Below are 15345 nucleotides of genomic sequence, written 5' to 3'. Positions count from 1 at the left end.
CTGTTTGCAGAGAGGGAGGTGGACTGAATCTATAAAGTTTGTTTACCGCAACATTCAGATGCTCCTCCATCTGCTTTTTATCCAGTAAATCAATTCTGTTGCTTTGTGCTGTTCAAGGAGCTCCGCTTATGAAAAAGGATGTTGTCTGCATGCAGATTCTCACTTCTTCTGCATCCTGTTTGCAGATCCAGACTGATGTTGCTGCCTGGCTCGGCCTGTTGCATCATTATGAATGAGGTTGATTTTGCCAGAATGCAGAACTTGTTAAAAGTTCATAATGAGTTTAGGTTCATTATCTCTCCTCAGAGTCGAACCTGATCCTTAGGTTTAGTGGTTTGAGTTTTGTTGTTTTGCAGGAAAGTCTTTGATTTGTACTTGAAGGTGCAATTTGTAAGAAATGGCCAAAAATCAAAGGTAGCTCCAAACCTATAGGGGGCAGCATAACCGCTTACGGACATATAAGCTAACAGGAGGTTGACCTCATCTCAACCTCAGCCACCTCCCAGTGAACAGGACTGGACACCAGACTGGGACCGAACACAGCCCCTGAGACCGACAGATGCCAGTTTAAAGACAGGTGATACAGTATGGAGGTGATTTACAGCGGCTCTGACCAGGACTGTGGCGTCACAGTCCTGGTCAGAGCTGCTGTAAATCACCTCCATACTGATACATACATATCTGCAATATAATACATAGACGTCTTTGACATAATATCAACACTGTTGTTTCTTTACACTGTTGATAATTCTGGCTATATCTAATATCTTACACATTGCTCCTTTAAGACTTGGTGTTAACAGATTGATTTTTGAGTCAAGGATGTATAAACTGTAACAGCCATTCGATCAATTTCCTGGCTGGATTGTGTTGCAAATCTACCAGCCACTTGCATACTTCAGCAGCACTTGGCTGGTGGCTGGTCCTAATTTTGTGCCCTTGTCAAGGACTAAGGAGAGCAAAGATGGCTGAGCGCTCAGTGTGCGGTGTTGCTACACACACACACACAGCAGTCACCATCACACTCACAAAAGGCTACATATTTTGGCTCTCAGATGCTTCACACAGTGGGGTTTCTAATCATGACAAATTGTTACTCGGCACAATGAGCTGCTCATTTGCGTTTTTCATTTGTTTCCTTGTATTGACTGCTGTGGCGGCGGCGAAGAATGTACAACATCAAGACGTTAGACTGGGCATGCTTCAGCCTGTTTTCATTTGTGTTCACGGTAATGAGGCAACTCTTTGGCGTTGTATTTCATTCATACTTCATGGGTGTTATTGTTCTGCTATAATACATCGCACTGTTCGTGTTTTCTGCTCGTCAGGATTGATTTGGTTTCTATCTGTTTGATGAGAGCTTTTAATGAACCCTCTCTTTATACTTTATCTCCTCCGCAATAAGTAATATTCTGAGGAGTCTGTTTTATTAGCCACCTTTTCTAATGAACTTTCTTATACAAAAATAATGAAGAGTTTAGCGAACCAAGCATTTTTAGAAAGAGGCTGCAGAAAACATGCCGCGCCAGCTCTGTTACTTATTAAATCTCGATGGTCTTGTAGTTTATGAGAGAAAAAAGTAAAGAGGTGAACTGAATGATGAGAGACGCATTCAGGCAGTGTCCAGGTAAATCAAGCACCATTGTCTATCATACGACATTAAACTGGCAGCAATCAGTTCAGAGTACTTTCAAAATTGGACACTCAACATGTGGCGTGTGAGTAGAAAGCGTCTGTGCACGTCGCTGCTTATTTTAGGTCACCCATTTAAAGCGTAACCTTAATAGTTTGTAAGAAATAGTACAATAATTGAGTGGGTAGGGGCTATTTTTGTTACCAATTACCATGCCAATCTTTTTTTTTTTTTTTTTTTTTTTTTTGGAGGCGCAATGAAGTGATTTATCTTTTGGTTTAAGAAAAATTTAAAAAAAAATGTCATTCAAATTACCAGGGAACTCAGATTGGACAAAGAAAGCAATTTGAAGACATCACTTTGGGCTCTGGATGATTTGTGATGAGCATTTTTCACAGTTCTCTGACATTTTATAAATGGTTTCAGTCCTAATTAAGTGCAAGATAGTGTATAATATGTTTATTAGCTTAAGAGATGCTGGTAGGCTGGCAACTTGTGCTACTTTTGGACGGAGCCAGGCTAGCAGTTTCCTACTTTATCAAGTCTTAAGCTAACTGCTGTAGCTGCTACTACTGACTGTACTGTAGTTTTAAGAATAACCAACATAAGAGCAGTGTCAATGTGATTTCTTGGCCAGCAAAAATCCGGATAAGCATAATACTTCATATTAAGGCTACTGTAGGGATGACTATTGCTTATTAACACATGATACATTTTATAATTAATCATCATTAATGCAGAAATAATGTGGAAGTGGGTAAAGGCAAGTATTAGAAGTTTGGTAGGTTCAGAAAATTGCATCATTTCACTGTAATGCAGCTTTTAAAACCAGGAAAAGACAACACTTACTGTATGTCACATCACTATGTAATGATATCCAACATCCAGGACCACCGGCGATTTTAACCAGTTCTACCAGTGATGTACAACAATCCCCTTAAAAACTAGTGACTCGAGGGAAATAAAGGTTCATTTCCTCCTCGCCAGCTGTTACAACAGAGAGGAGTAAAGGGAGATTTGGATACAGGCGCACATCAACAGACGCACGCAGGAATATAATGAGCTGACTTGATCCACAAAGAAAATCGAGGACGTTATATTGGGGACATTTTTTCCCCTTGTGAGGCTTAACTGTGGAGAGAAAGAGACTTTCCGTCAAGCTACTTTTGTCACCCTCAATGAGGATCTGATTATAATGCCTGACATTTAGAGAGGAAGTGCTAACATGTCAATAACCGCCATTGACAGCCTCACAGGAGGGACGGAAACGCTCAGCAGATTAATTGCAAGCTGCTGAGAAGTCGGCCGGGAGGTTGTCGACCTCCTGCCTAAGCCTTGACCCCCACGTGAACGTGCATTGACACACAAATGCCACTTGTGATTTTCTACCGCATGGGCTTTCAAGTCGGATCGCAGTGCTGCCCTTTACTTACACCTACTCTCTGCCAAGGTTTTACAGTAATGAGACAGCGGCCGATTGATTGTGTTGAAATGCGTCTGATTTTCTGTCTGCATGCATAATTCCTCACAGAAGAGAAACTTTGTCGTGCTCCATTGTAGCAGTTTCACTTGCATTGTGAGCTCAAGCGCTCGGAGATGCATCTCAAACAAACGATCAGTTAGACTTTTAGACTTCTTTCTTCCCTCCCTTGTGAGTTTTTGTCACATTTCTGTCTGTTTTCGCTGCTCATGTAGCGGCTGCAGGTGTTTTTGTTTCGTTCTGAGGGGCTTGCTGCTGGTATTCTTGGTGTCTTGACAGTCGACGCCGTTTGTTTCTCGATTCATGGCACTTTGGCGGCTTTGACAGTTGAGGACCCAGGTGCACCACCTTGTTTACTGTGGTCTCTAGCTTTCATCCACCTCCTCCTCATTTTCTCCCATCGTCTCCTTCCTTCTGCTCCTCACACTCTTTCACACCATCTTCATCTTCCTCTATCCTTCTTCTAATTCTCTTTAATTCCTTGTTCATTCTCTCTTTCTTCAGCTTCTGTTTCCTTCTCGCCTTCCCCCACCTTCCCTTGTAATCGCCTCCCTCCTCCTCTTCTTCTGGCCAAGGTCCATGTTATAAATCAGACCAAACTGAGACTGTGCTCTGCCTTGCAGTGACGGAAAGAAGTACATTTACTCGAGTAAAGTTTAAAGAGTTTTTGTACTTCTTAAGAGACTGAAGCCATGATACAAATCCGTGGTTTCAAGTCTAGGATCTGGCGTCCATCAACACACTGCCACCGCTGCGCTTTCATCTCTTTGACTCTCAGTCAGTCCTCAAAAGGAAGAAAAATAGAAAAATACAGTTACACTGCAGGATTGTACTTGCAAAAACAGTATAGGCACACTGCAGTATTGTTCTTTTTTACCCAAATGAAAGGTTTAAATACTGCTCCCACTCTTGCCTCCATGATTGCCTCACTGGCTTCACGCTGGGCAGTTGATTGGAGAATATACAGTCCGTGTTTTCCGGTCACTGACCTTCACCCTCCTCCTCTTCTTCTTCCTCCTTCTCCCTAGCAACTACTGAGAGAGATGCAGCAGATGGCCAGCCGGCCTTTCGCCACCATCAATGTCGCCTTGGAGACGGACGAAGAGCCACCTGACCTGATAGGAGGAAACGTCAAGGTGAGCACAACCTTTTTTTTTTTTTTTCCTTTGAGCGATCGCCGCCAAAACCCAGAGATCTCCCCGCTGCCCGGCCTGACAGGGCGGCAAACGGGGGAAGCTACCATCCATCATCGGGGGTCGTCGCTCATCCCTCCCTCAAGTGGGACTTCAGTCTTTTACCCGTCGACTGCAGTTTGTGATTACAGTCACGCTGCGGTGATAGATAATTCCTCTCACCATCTGTTTTACGTCATTTCTGAGTATGAACTATATGAGATGATTCCATTAGTTTTCAACAAGCCAAGGAGGCTAAATTGAGCTCACTTAGGTAGACGAGTATGAAGTGTAGAGCAGGTCTGATTCCACCTAATGAGGGTGAATGCAGTGTACATTTGCCGGGGACAGTGTGAAGGCCGGATGATGATGAAAGTGGGCTGCTGATGAGTAACAGCACATTATAGCAGTTATAGGCAGATATTGTGGAACGGCTGTGAATTCTAATGAGAGTGAATCCAGTTAACCCTGGAGTTAAATACATGCAGATGAGAGTAAGGTATTGTAGATTAAGACTATACTTTCGAAATGAGATAAGAGTTTCGATATTCTTCATTTGAAAAAAGATTTAACGCCTTCTCTCAGGAAATGTTTGCTGGCGTTTAAAATGTAGACCATTAGAGGACACTATTAAAGTCGTGCTTCATCTTACAAAGCAGCCTTTTTTCTTTTGCTGCATCGAACCATCTGTGTTTTTGAAATACTGACGGTGAAATCCAAGGTAGTCCAAGTTCTGTCCATCTGGATAAACAGTTTTTGGAACAAAGTAGAGTGAAAGACGGAGTCAGCCTTAAACAGAATGACGACACAGTTGGTGGCACCACTTCTTATCAGAACAGGTCCGGTTCAGGGACTCTATAGGTCCTAAAGTGAAGATTTGAGCCACATGACCTAAAGAATAAGTTCACCCGATAATGAAAATTAGGTTCATAGTCAACAAAACATTTCAGATCCATGAAATGCCCGAAACAAATGGGAATTTTACCCCCCAAGACTACACATAACCCCAAACGCCTTCGCTTAGTTTCTTGGTGCACTGCTGTTGTTTCAGTCTTGCTACAAAAACTGAAAGTAAATATTAAGTTAAGCCAAAGTTTTCAACCGTATAATATTTGTTCAGTCAACATTTGTCCAAAGAATGAAAACTCAGAAAGAGAGGTTTGAGATACTGCATTTTTTTCTTGTTGTTCTTAAATAAAAAATTCATTTTTCATGCTTCCGAATCACAAAAAACACATTCTCTCAGTGACGGTTGTATCCAGCCATGCCAAGGTTTGCAGATATGTTTGTATGAAACTTCTGTCAGCGCCCCATTGTTTGGAGATGAACAGACTTTTAGTTTGTGCCGCTCAAAGTACCAGAAAATAAATGTCTTTACTTGAAAAAATACTCAAGCCTCGCTGTGGACAGTTTTTAAGAAAACTCTGCATCACATGAATGTATTAAATTATCTCTGCTGAGAAAAACAAAAACAGTCGCACAGCTCAAATATTGGGAAACTAAACAGTGGTCACACTTCCATGTAAAGAGGAAAATACCTGCTGTCTCCTAACAATGGAATTAGTGGAGTTGCAGTCTGAAGAGGAAGTTGAGTGCAGTCTGCAGGGTTTATGAACAACACTGATGATTAGAGTAAAAACAGACTACTGTGTCTTGACGCACACTCACCAAACAAGGAGACGAAGCACTAACGAAAAGAATCGGTCGCAGTACATTTCCACCACAGGCAGAAAGTTGTTCCAGTGAAGTTCACCTGCTTTTTACTTCCTCTAACGCAGTAAAGTGAAATTAAACTCTGAATTTGAGGTCAAGAACTCGGGCAACAAACAACTTTTACCATGCGTTTGTGTTGGGAAAAGTGCTTTGAGGTTTTGTTGTTGTTTCATTTCCATTCAGTTGATTTATGCTTGATAGATGTCTTTGTTTTTTACATGTTGTAATCTGTTAAATCAGCTGTGAAGCTCAGAGAACATCAGCAGTTTGTTGTGGGCGTCTATGTCTTCCACCAGCAGACGCACTGGGATGCAGTCAGGAATACCAACTCGGAAATATAAACTTCCGATTTTGCAAAAGATTGCAGCATCGTTTTCCGATCAGGATGTCCTACCCAGCTTCACACTCTCGTCAAAATATGGTCACGTCTGGCTACAAACTGGTGACGTCACGATCGCTTTAGCCGCTTGTTAAGCTTTGAGTTGCGAGCCTCAAGCGGAGATGACGTACCTCCCAACAAAAATTGAGAGATTTCCTGGGGTACTGGCAAATCCCGAAGATGTCTGGCCAGCTCATTTCTTTCCTGACTCCACAATCCAAGATTTGGCAACAACAGGCATCACTAAAAGCAATTTATCACACTCTCTAATCAAGGTACGGGCAGAAACTTTTACCAGATTGGTCTAGTGAAATTGAGTACGTCTTAGTATAGAGTTCACACACGGTGCAGGGTATCTGTGGTGATGTAGTACATTTAAGCATAAAGAATCAATCCAGCAAATTAAAAGCAGAGATTGAGCCAGCTGAAGTAGTGGAAGAGTTGATTTAAATGTTAAGATCAAGCTCGAGCTGGAGGAGGGTGGTCGAGAAGACTTTATTATGGAGAGGAGTTTGATGCACTAGCGGAACTGAAGTAGGCAAGAGAGCCGATTTAAATGCAGATATGGAGCACAGAGGCAGCAGCAGAGAACATTTAAAAGTAGAAATTGTGCAGAGTTATAGAAATTGCGAGTTGAGTATTCGGCGGGCATGGAGCCGCAGGCAGGTATACCTGTGACTGTGCACTTTGTGATAAATGACCCCTGAATGCAGATGCAGTGCAGAATTATAGGGCTGTTTCAGCAGGGTGACTCGGGGGGGCCCCTCGGCTCTGACAGGGGCCATGCATCTCAAGGGGGCTCTGCTCCCGAACACAAGGTTACTCCCAGCAAAAGGCTGCAGGGCCCCTCGGGAGGATCAGCAGCTCATCAAACTCCCCGCTGGAACAGAAACTATCCCGCCTCTTCACTTCTCTTTTGTTCTCTATTGGTTTTCCCCTCTCCTCGACTCGCCTCTCTTCTCCTTTACTTCTTCCTGTTTTTCTTCACTTTTCCATCTGGTCTCCATCCCTCCTCTCTCTCTCTTTCTTTTTGTCTTGTGTTCTTTTGTTACCTTCGTTCTTTCCATTTATCATATTTTCATCTCTTTCTGACTTTTCCTTCTGAACTTTTCTCATATGTTTCCTCCCTATCCTCTCCTGTTTTTTACCCCCCATTCATCTTTTTTTTTTTGCTTTTTTTCACTTCAGGTTTCTGAACCTCTCTCGTAGTCTCAGGATTCCTCTTCTCAGTTTTTCTTGTTTTTTTTTTATCATCCTCTTTCTCTCTTTCCTGTGTCTTCTTTTCTCTTCCATCTCCCACTTTCCATCCTGTTTGTCTCATTTCTACCCTCTCTTTTTTATTTTTGTAACCTTTGTTCTGTTTGTTCTAATAATATTCCCATCTCTTTTCTTTTCTTTTATTTGAGTTTATCGTCAGTTTTTCTGTTCTCTCCTCTCTCCTTCACTTTATTTATAGACTTCTTCTAATCTTTTTTGAATGTTTCTGTCTCGTGTCCTTGTTCACCTTTCTCTTAGTTTCACTTTTCTTCTTTTGGCTGTTTATCATCCTTCTTTCTTCTTTTTGTTTTCATTTCTCTTTGTATCTTCTTTTCTTTCCTCTCCTCTCTCGTCTCCCGTCTGGCATCCTCACTTCACTATAGTGTTCTCCTCTAATTTACCAGCCCTTTTCTGATCCTATCAGCCGTCTGGGGTTTTCTGTTGGCCTTATCTGCTCGTTCTGTTCGTGAGTGTGTGTGTTTTTGTGTACTCCTGCATGTTTGTGTGGGTGTCGGCGTGTGCGACGCCGTGCAGAGAGAAAAAGATGCGGCTTGTTGTGGGAATCAGGCGCCCTCCCCACCCCCCATTTCCTCCGTCTCTGCTTTACCTTTTCTTCTCCACTTTCTTTTCTTCCATTCTTCCTGGCCTGCTCTCCTCCTCTCCGTCAGGGCAGGAGCCAGCCCAGCAGCAGAGATCCAATTTAGATCTTCCTCCTCAGCTTTCTCTGCCTTCACACAGCTCAAACGGTGAGCGCACGCTATCCTATCTCCCCTCCCCGGCTCAGATTGAGCGACTCGGAGCAGGTTCCTTCCCCTTGTTTCCATGCTGTTTTATCAGGATGCTACAGTAGTGTATTAAGACCCGCGATTGGAGTATACAGGGGGGCCGAGCGCCTCACAGTAGGCTGAAGATCATTAAAGTTGTTTATAGCCGCAGTGGGAAGTCCAAACTTGCTCCGCAGATGAGATATATTCAGTCTGCTTCTGCCAAATGGAGCTTGCGGCCCCGGCATCACGGGCAGATGATTACCTTTGTGACGCCTCCTGCTCTGCTTTTATTTATAGATACCGTGGGACGAGAGAAAACGGGACATGTGATAAAAGGAGGAGGAAGGGTCGGAGCAAAGAAACCCGTTCTGGTGTATCTGACGCGATTGTGGTGCGCCGTTATCTTCACCCCAACTTGTTGTTCATGACATTGAATTATAGGCGTTTAGCTGATTTTTTATACCAATTGTAAGTGTGATAACCTTAAATTTCATGATTTGCAGGCAAGGAAAGAAAGGTCAAAGGTCAAAACTGTTCAAATTGCATGGTGGAAACTCTGAATCAAACAGACCAAGTCACCGTTTTGTGGAGATGCACGTGCAGAAGGAGGCGACAGCTGACGCCAGATGTTTTAAATATTTTCCATATGATGTTGTGATGACAGGAGACGTGTGACACAATTATAGCTTGAACATCTGAAGGTTTATTCATATCTAAAGATAAGTTGCCTGTGATGTTATTTATAACATCTTTCATAGCAAGAATAGTGTTTTCTTTTTTTACATTTTCTATTTCTGTAGTTTCTCAGGGTTACCTGGAGAGGAGGCTCCGTCAGGAAAGCAGAAATATTTACATTTATCGAGCGGTGATGTTGCATGAAGCCAACTGTGACTCGGTTCTCGTGAATAATCGTCACTTCAACCTACAGTTCGAAGAGAAGTGAGGTGAGAGAAAGAAGAGGCAGTGCTGAGGACTAAGGGTGTTTTTATTTGTTTACAGTAATCAGAGACGTGAAGCTTTCTCGCCTGTTCGCCACATTATTTTAACACATTGAACCAAAGCGTCCTCGTCTTCTGATCCTCAAAGAATCGGCAACCTCATCTCTCCTACTGAGGAGCGTTTGGTTTGATGTTGGATATGGCCACGGTCAACTTGGTTTCCATTAGTTTGTAAAGCTTGACATAAATAAACTCAGGCGTTGACCCACTGTGATGTCTAAAGGGGTGTTGCAATTGTCCAAGAATTAGATGGGTGGATATCCTGAGGTATCAACTAAAACATACCCTGCTTTATCATCTATTTTACTCTAAATGGGACCGTCATCTAAAACTGAACATCGTGCTGTGTTGAAGAAGACTTTGAACCAGAGAATGAGATCATAAACTGATTTATCACCTCAGTAAACAGTGAAAAGTTGGGACTTCGGGCTTCTTTTTGAAACCAGTGGAGTCGTCCTCCTGCAGGCTAGAAGACTTGGTACTTGGCAGAACCAGAAGGTCCATCAATATCTTATACAGTCAGTGGTTAAAACTGGTGTGCTGTCGGTTCAGCTGCAGGTCAGAAAAGAGCTGCATTCACGTCAGGTTTCTGAGTTGTGTTTTTCGGAGCGAGCACTTTTAATTTGAGTTAAACTTATCTTGTTTTTCTTCGTTTTTCGGCAGTGTTTAGTTTAAATACATTGCAATATGGCATTATTATTATTACAGGCTGGCCAAACATTTTCTTTGTAAACAGAAGCCAACTGAATAAAAACTCATCAAAGTTGGCTCAGTGGAAGTAGCTGTACCTGGTGAGTCATAGCAACAGGGAGTTTGACTCGCTCCCGTCGCTGGCGGGGGAAAACTCATCCCCAGCTGCTGCTAAAGTAGAGATGAATGCAGCGGATGAAAGCGGAGCAGCATGCAGCAGCGGTGGATGCCCACATCAGTGTGTCCGTGTGTGTGTGTGTGAGCTCGGCAGTGATCCTACGTGCTGGGCTAATTACTGGAGGTAATTTAACAAAACCTTTCGCCGCTCTGCCTGGCCGGTCTAGATAACTCTCCAGAGTGGTTCTGGTGGGGGAGGTTGGGCAGGGAGGGGGAGTCGAAGGGAGGGCTTCAACGCTATAAAACAAAGGCATCTGCTGGGGAATGTTATTAACACGCAGCCTCTGAAGAAGACTGCAGGAAAAGACACTACCTTTGGGGAACATCTTAAGGGAAAAAAAAAATCACATGCACAAAGAGTTTAAAAGGAAGGATAATTGAATTTTCCAAGGTGTTTTGTTTTGTTTCCCCCCTTAATTCACGCTCAGGACAAAATAAAGTGGACATGTGTGTGTGGAAGGAGATAAAGTGTTGTTGTTTTTAAGGCTGCGCTGTTTTTGTTTTTGTCAAAAATGGAAAGTGGAGAACCTGACTCGTACCCTCAGGTAGAAATTGAGTTCGTACGTTGGAAACAATTTTTCGTACTGATGAGCACTCACGCAATCGATTACGAAAGGAGGACCGGAGAATCAAAATGATCCCACTGTCACATCCAACATCAGTCTGACAGCGAGTCTCCTGTCTCTCAGTGTGTGCCCGTCCGCTCTCCGTTCAGTGTGAGATGCCGGTGTTAGAAATTGAGAAACAAGCACGTAAACAAGCGAGAACCTCAGAGCAGCTTGCAGCCGCTGCAGCGGAAATTGGACTTGGCAGTGGAGTCTTCCGACAGCCCTAAGCTGTAAAAATTAAAAGCTGCCAGTCTTCTTCTTCTTTTTATCTTTTTTTTTTTTTTTTACAGCGAGTACAGATGTGTTCAGGTTATCATGGGCAACCCTCATTTTTCCAATTGTAAACACAGTGGATGAGAAATACATTTTGCCTGAGGCGAAAACAGACCCATGGACTGCAGCGAACCAAGCCCGGTTGGATTGCTTCTGGCAAGGCCAAAATAATTGTTTCATCTTTTCTTCTACTGAGGGGATGGAGGAGCAAAATTATCCAAGTGTGATATTGCACCACCTAATGTTGTATTGGAATAGTTCTCAGTATTTGTATTCCCATTTCTCAGCAATCCATGTAAGCCGCATGTAATGATGTTCTAGCGGTACGATTCTGAAAATGGAAAGAAATGATCCTTTCGCTGAGAACCCGGTTGTCTTATCTAGTTATTGAGTCATCGCTCATTTATCACATGAAGCTCTAAGTGACGTTAATGTTTTATCGCCCTGAGGGACGATGTTGTCTTTTACTGCAATCAAATGGAAAAACAGAATTGCAATTTGCTCCCTTTTAGTATTTAATTAGGATATTTTTATCTGGTTCACTCCCACCTCTCCGGTGAGTTTTTAAAGAAGCCTCTGTAAAGTGCTAGCAGAGCGGGATTGAAGCCTTTTTTCACAAGGTCCCACAAGGTCCTCAGGCAAATTAATAGAAGTTTTAAAAATTACAATAACGGTAAAATCAAAGTTCCCCAAATTAAAGAAAGAACACTGTCTAATTAGAGTGTTCCTTGTCTCTGATACCAGGGTTTTGACATGTCAAACAATTAGAAGATAAAACAACCGAGTTCATGGCTCCAACTCTTAGCATGACTATACCTGGGAAGTCTCTGCTTTAAAACACAACAGGTACAGCAGGAGGTTCGATAAAGTCACCCAAAAAACAAACCACACTTCGCCTTTTGGATTCAGTTGTCATAACAGCAGGTGAGCCGCGTGTGGAGGAAACTCGTCGTTAATTATGCAGCCGATCAAAACCAACAACCAGGTGCACCTACAGGCTTGTACACGACGACGGCGTGAGTAGGACTACATTAAATGGGAGGGGTTGCATCGCAGTCAGTGCGTTTACAGGAGGGATGTGATGCCAGAGAGTGTCTCTCTCTCTGCAGAGCATGTGTGATTGAAAGTAGACAGGGGGGGAAGAGCGAGGGCAGATTGACCACAGGTTAGTCGATCGCAGAAAGTGCGTTCTCTCAGAAATGGGTTGCAATTAAAATGATGTTTTAGTCTGTCTTATTAAACCCCATTTTTCACATAAACCCACCTATAACTGCTCTGAAGGTTGTTGCTCCTCGTTCTTTTTCCCTTTTCATGTGATCATTCTGTATATTTTCCTGTTTTAACTTTGTAAATACATCAAGGTAATGACCGGTTGTTAAAGCTGCCAGTCTTCTCAGCAACGGTCCTGTTTGTTTATGGTAATTATTATGATTATATCCCAGAATATGTAGTGAAAATTTGTGTGGAAATCAATGTTGATGTTAGAATGCTAGCTTCAAAAGACTGCACTATAATATATATAAGACAAACAAACAGGGAAAATGTCCCAGAAGTTTTTCTTTAACGGAATAAAGAGTTCTTGTTTTCTTTGATAAGGTGATTCTCAGATTGTCCTTGTCTGAGTCAAGGTTGTTAGGATAGAGGGTGGCGTACGCTAACAGATTGTAAACCCCGTTGGGACGAACTTGTCTTAATTTTGGCCTTCTTGAATAAACTTGACTTGACAAGAGACAGAAAGATAATCAAGGGGGGGAGCTGAAGATGGAGAGGACATAAAACAAAGCAGTGACCCTCTTTTTCCCTCCGTGCTCTCGATTGTTGACATTAATCACGCTAATTTCTCAAAGTCAAAGCACCATATTGATGATTTATTGTTGAGAGCATTGAGATGCTGTACGTCGTCCCGCTATCTAAACACGCCTGAGTGTTTGTTATTTTCCGTTTGTTGTCGATGCTGCTGCTGGTTTGACTTCAGCGTTTCCAGCAGGCGAGTCCGTCCCAGTACGAGCCCATTTGTCTGGATCTGAACTTTTCCCCCTGTCAGTTCTTGGGGGGGGTGCTGTATCGCTGCATGTGTGTGTGAGCGCCGGATCAACACAGCTGAAAATTGCTGGGAGCTCTGAGGCATACACGCATAGCATACACACACACACACACACACACACACACACACACACACACACACACACACACACACACACACACACACACACAAACACAACCTCCTGATAACCTTCTCTGTCCAAAGATGCATGAACATGGCAAGTTCTCGGCCGCATGGAAAAAACCATATACACAAATTCAGGCACGCAGGCGTATTGCAATTACACACACGCACACACACACACACACACACTGTAAAAGCCTTTCAGATATGGGATGCTGCTGGCTTTATGGATCTGTCAAAGTAAAGGCTTCTGGCCTTTCAAACACGTATATCCTTTACGTAAATCTCCCTTAAATGTGAGCTTTACTGATTTTTCAGCCAGCTTTATATCACTACAATGTTGCTAGTGTACTGTGTTCACATAAATAATAGTAAACGTCTCTCAACCTATTTTTTTGCTGGCAAAAATCCTCCAGATGGTGCAAAGTTGTGTCTTAATTCAGGGGCCGCAACCTTTTAAAGGACGTGGTCCAAGACGCCTTGGCCTTCCTAAGTTTTAACAATGTCCTTAAAGGCTGGAGTATTTTGCATGTCTGTTTCTTTATACTCGATGATGATGACGAAGATGTTGAGTTTATGGAGGAGTCTTCATTTGCTCCTCTGCGACCTGCAGTTGCACATAGACCCACAGTCTTTGAAGGAAACGGCTGTGTTGGAAGTTTTATACAATAGCTCAACGTGTCACCCAAGATTGCCGTTGTGGCTTGGGGAGGTTATTTATATGAAACCATCGAGTAAAATACCTGCACGTTTACTTGATGAAGCCGTGAGGTGCGTGACTTAAAGGGTTTATTATCCACTAACACACATACAGTGCGAACAGAGAATAAAATGCCCTTCTCTGTCAGTTCTGCACAGATACACGTGAAAACACACGTGCCGTAATCAGGCAGAAACACCTCCACAGGGGCATAAACAAATAAGAGAATCCCCCTTTCTTATAACATCAGCTGCACTGAATCCACACATGCACACACACATACAGGCATCCAGGTCTTTGTGCCACCTCCCCAGCTACCTGTGTGACAGCCTGTGTATCCTGCTGGTATGAAAGGTAAGCCTTAGAGAGACGGAGCAGAGAATAATTGCGTAAAATGGGTCAGAGCCTGAATATCATTACTGCCCCGCTCCCCCTGTGTACGCTTACAGTATGTGTGTATGAGATAGAGAGAGAAGCTGTGTGAATTTGTGTTTGAAAAGGTGGCAAGTGTGTGTATATATACAGTTGCATGTAAGTGGGAAAACTGCGCGCGCGTGTGTGTGGAGGAATTCATTTCTGTGTGTCACACTCCAGCTGCGTTTCCACTCAGGGCGTTAAGCTCAACTCTCCAGAGTATAAAGGCCGGCGTGGGAAGGGATTGAACTTGTGTGTGGGTGTATGTGTGTGTGTGTGCGAGCAAATAGAGAGGCAGTGTCAGGAGTGTATGAAACCATGCCATGGCCCAGTTTCCTGTCCGGCTCAGGAATTCAAAATACAGAGCGAAGAAAGGAGGCAGGCGAGGGGAGCTGGGACGTTATCTGTATGCGGGCGAGGTGGCGGCGTTCTCCATAACCATATCCTCTGTTGAGGTAAACCCATGAATATTGTAGGAGGCGAGCGGCAGCAGATCCGGCCAGTGTTTACAGGCAGGGAAACTCATCCCCACATATGGATGAGCTGCTGATAAACAGGAGATACTGGTATTACAGAGTCAGGTGCCCGAGGCAGCCCGCGGCGACAGGAGTGTCCCGCCAGTTCCTCCGACACAAATCTCCGCTCCCAGCGACGCCACTTGATATCCAGTTGCGGCCCGAGCTGCACGCAGGCGGCATTGTCATGGAATTGTGCACAGTGGAGGTTTTTTTCGGAGGGGAGGGGGGGTGGGGATCCAATTTGTGCCACAGATCAGTATGTGTATCTCAACAGGGGGGTGGAAAAGGTTTCTTTCCTCTGTGCATGTTGCTGACACAAACAAGAACAGTAACAGCAAAGCCTCTGTTATCCATGTGTTTGAAAGTGGCGTGTGTTCACCAGGATTTGGGAGGCTTGTG

General features: G+C 43.5%; 1 protein-coding gene across 2 annotated transcripts in view; it reads left to right on the top strand.

The window, feature by feature from the left end:
* Positions 1-15345, top strand: part of atrn (attractin) — a 138617-nt gene that overhangs the window by 111173 nt on the left and 12099 nt on the right. For both annotated transcript variants that reach the window (XM_084381620.1, XM_084381619.1), the window contains exon 27: positions 4142-4249. In XM_084381620.1, coding sequence (XP_084237746.1) covers positions 4142-4249 — 108 coding nt within the window. The remainder of the gene's footprint in view (positions 1-4141; positions 4250-15345) is intronic.

This window comes from Pagrus pagrus (assembly GCF_965226575.1).
Source record: "Pagrus pagrus genome assembly, chromosome: 18".
NCBI classification, from domain to species: Eukaryota; Metazoa; Chordata; class Actinopteri; order Spariformes; family Sparidae; genus Pagrus; species Pagrus pagrus.
The sequence above is the reverse complement of the archived record's forward strand: the minus strand, read 5'-3'. Positions and strand labels throughout refer to the sequence as shown.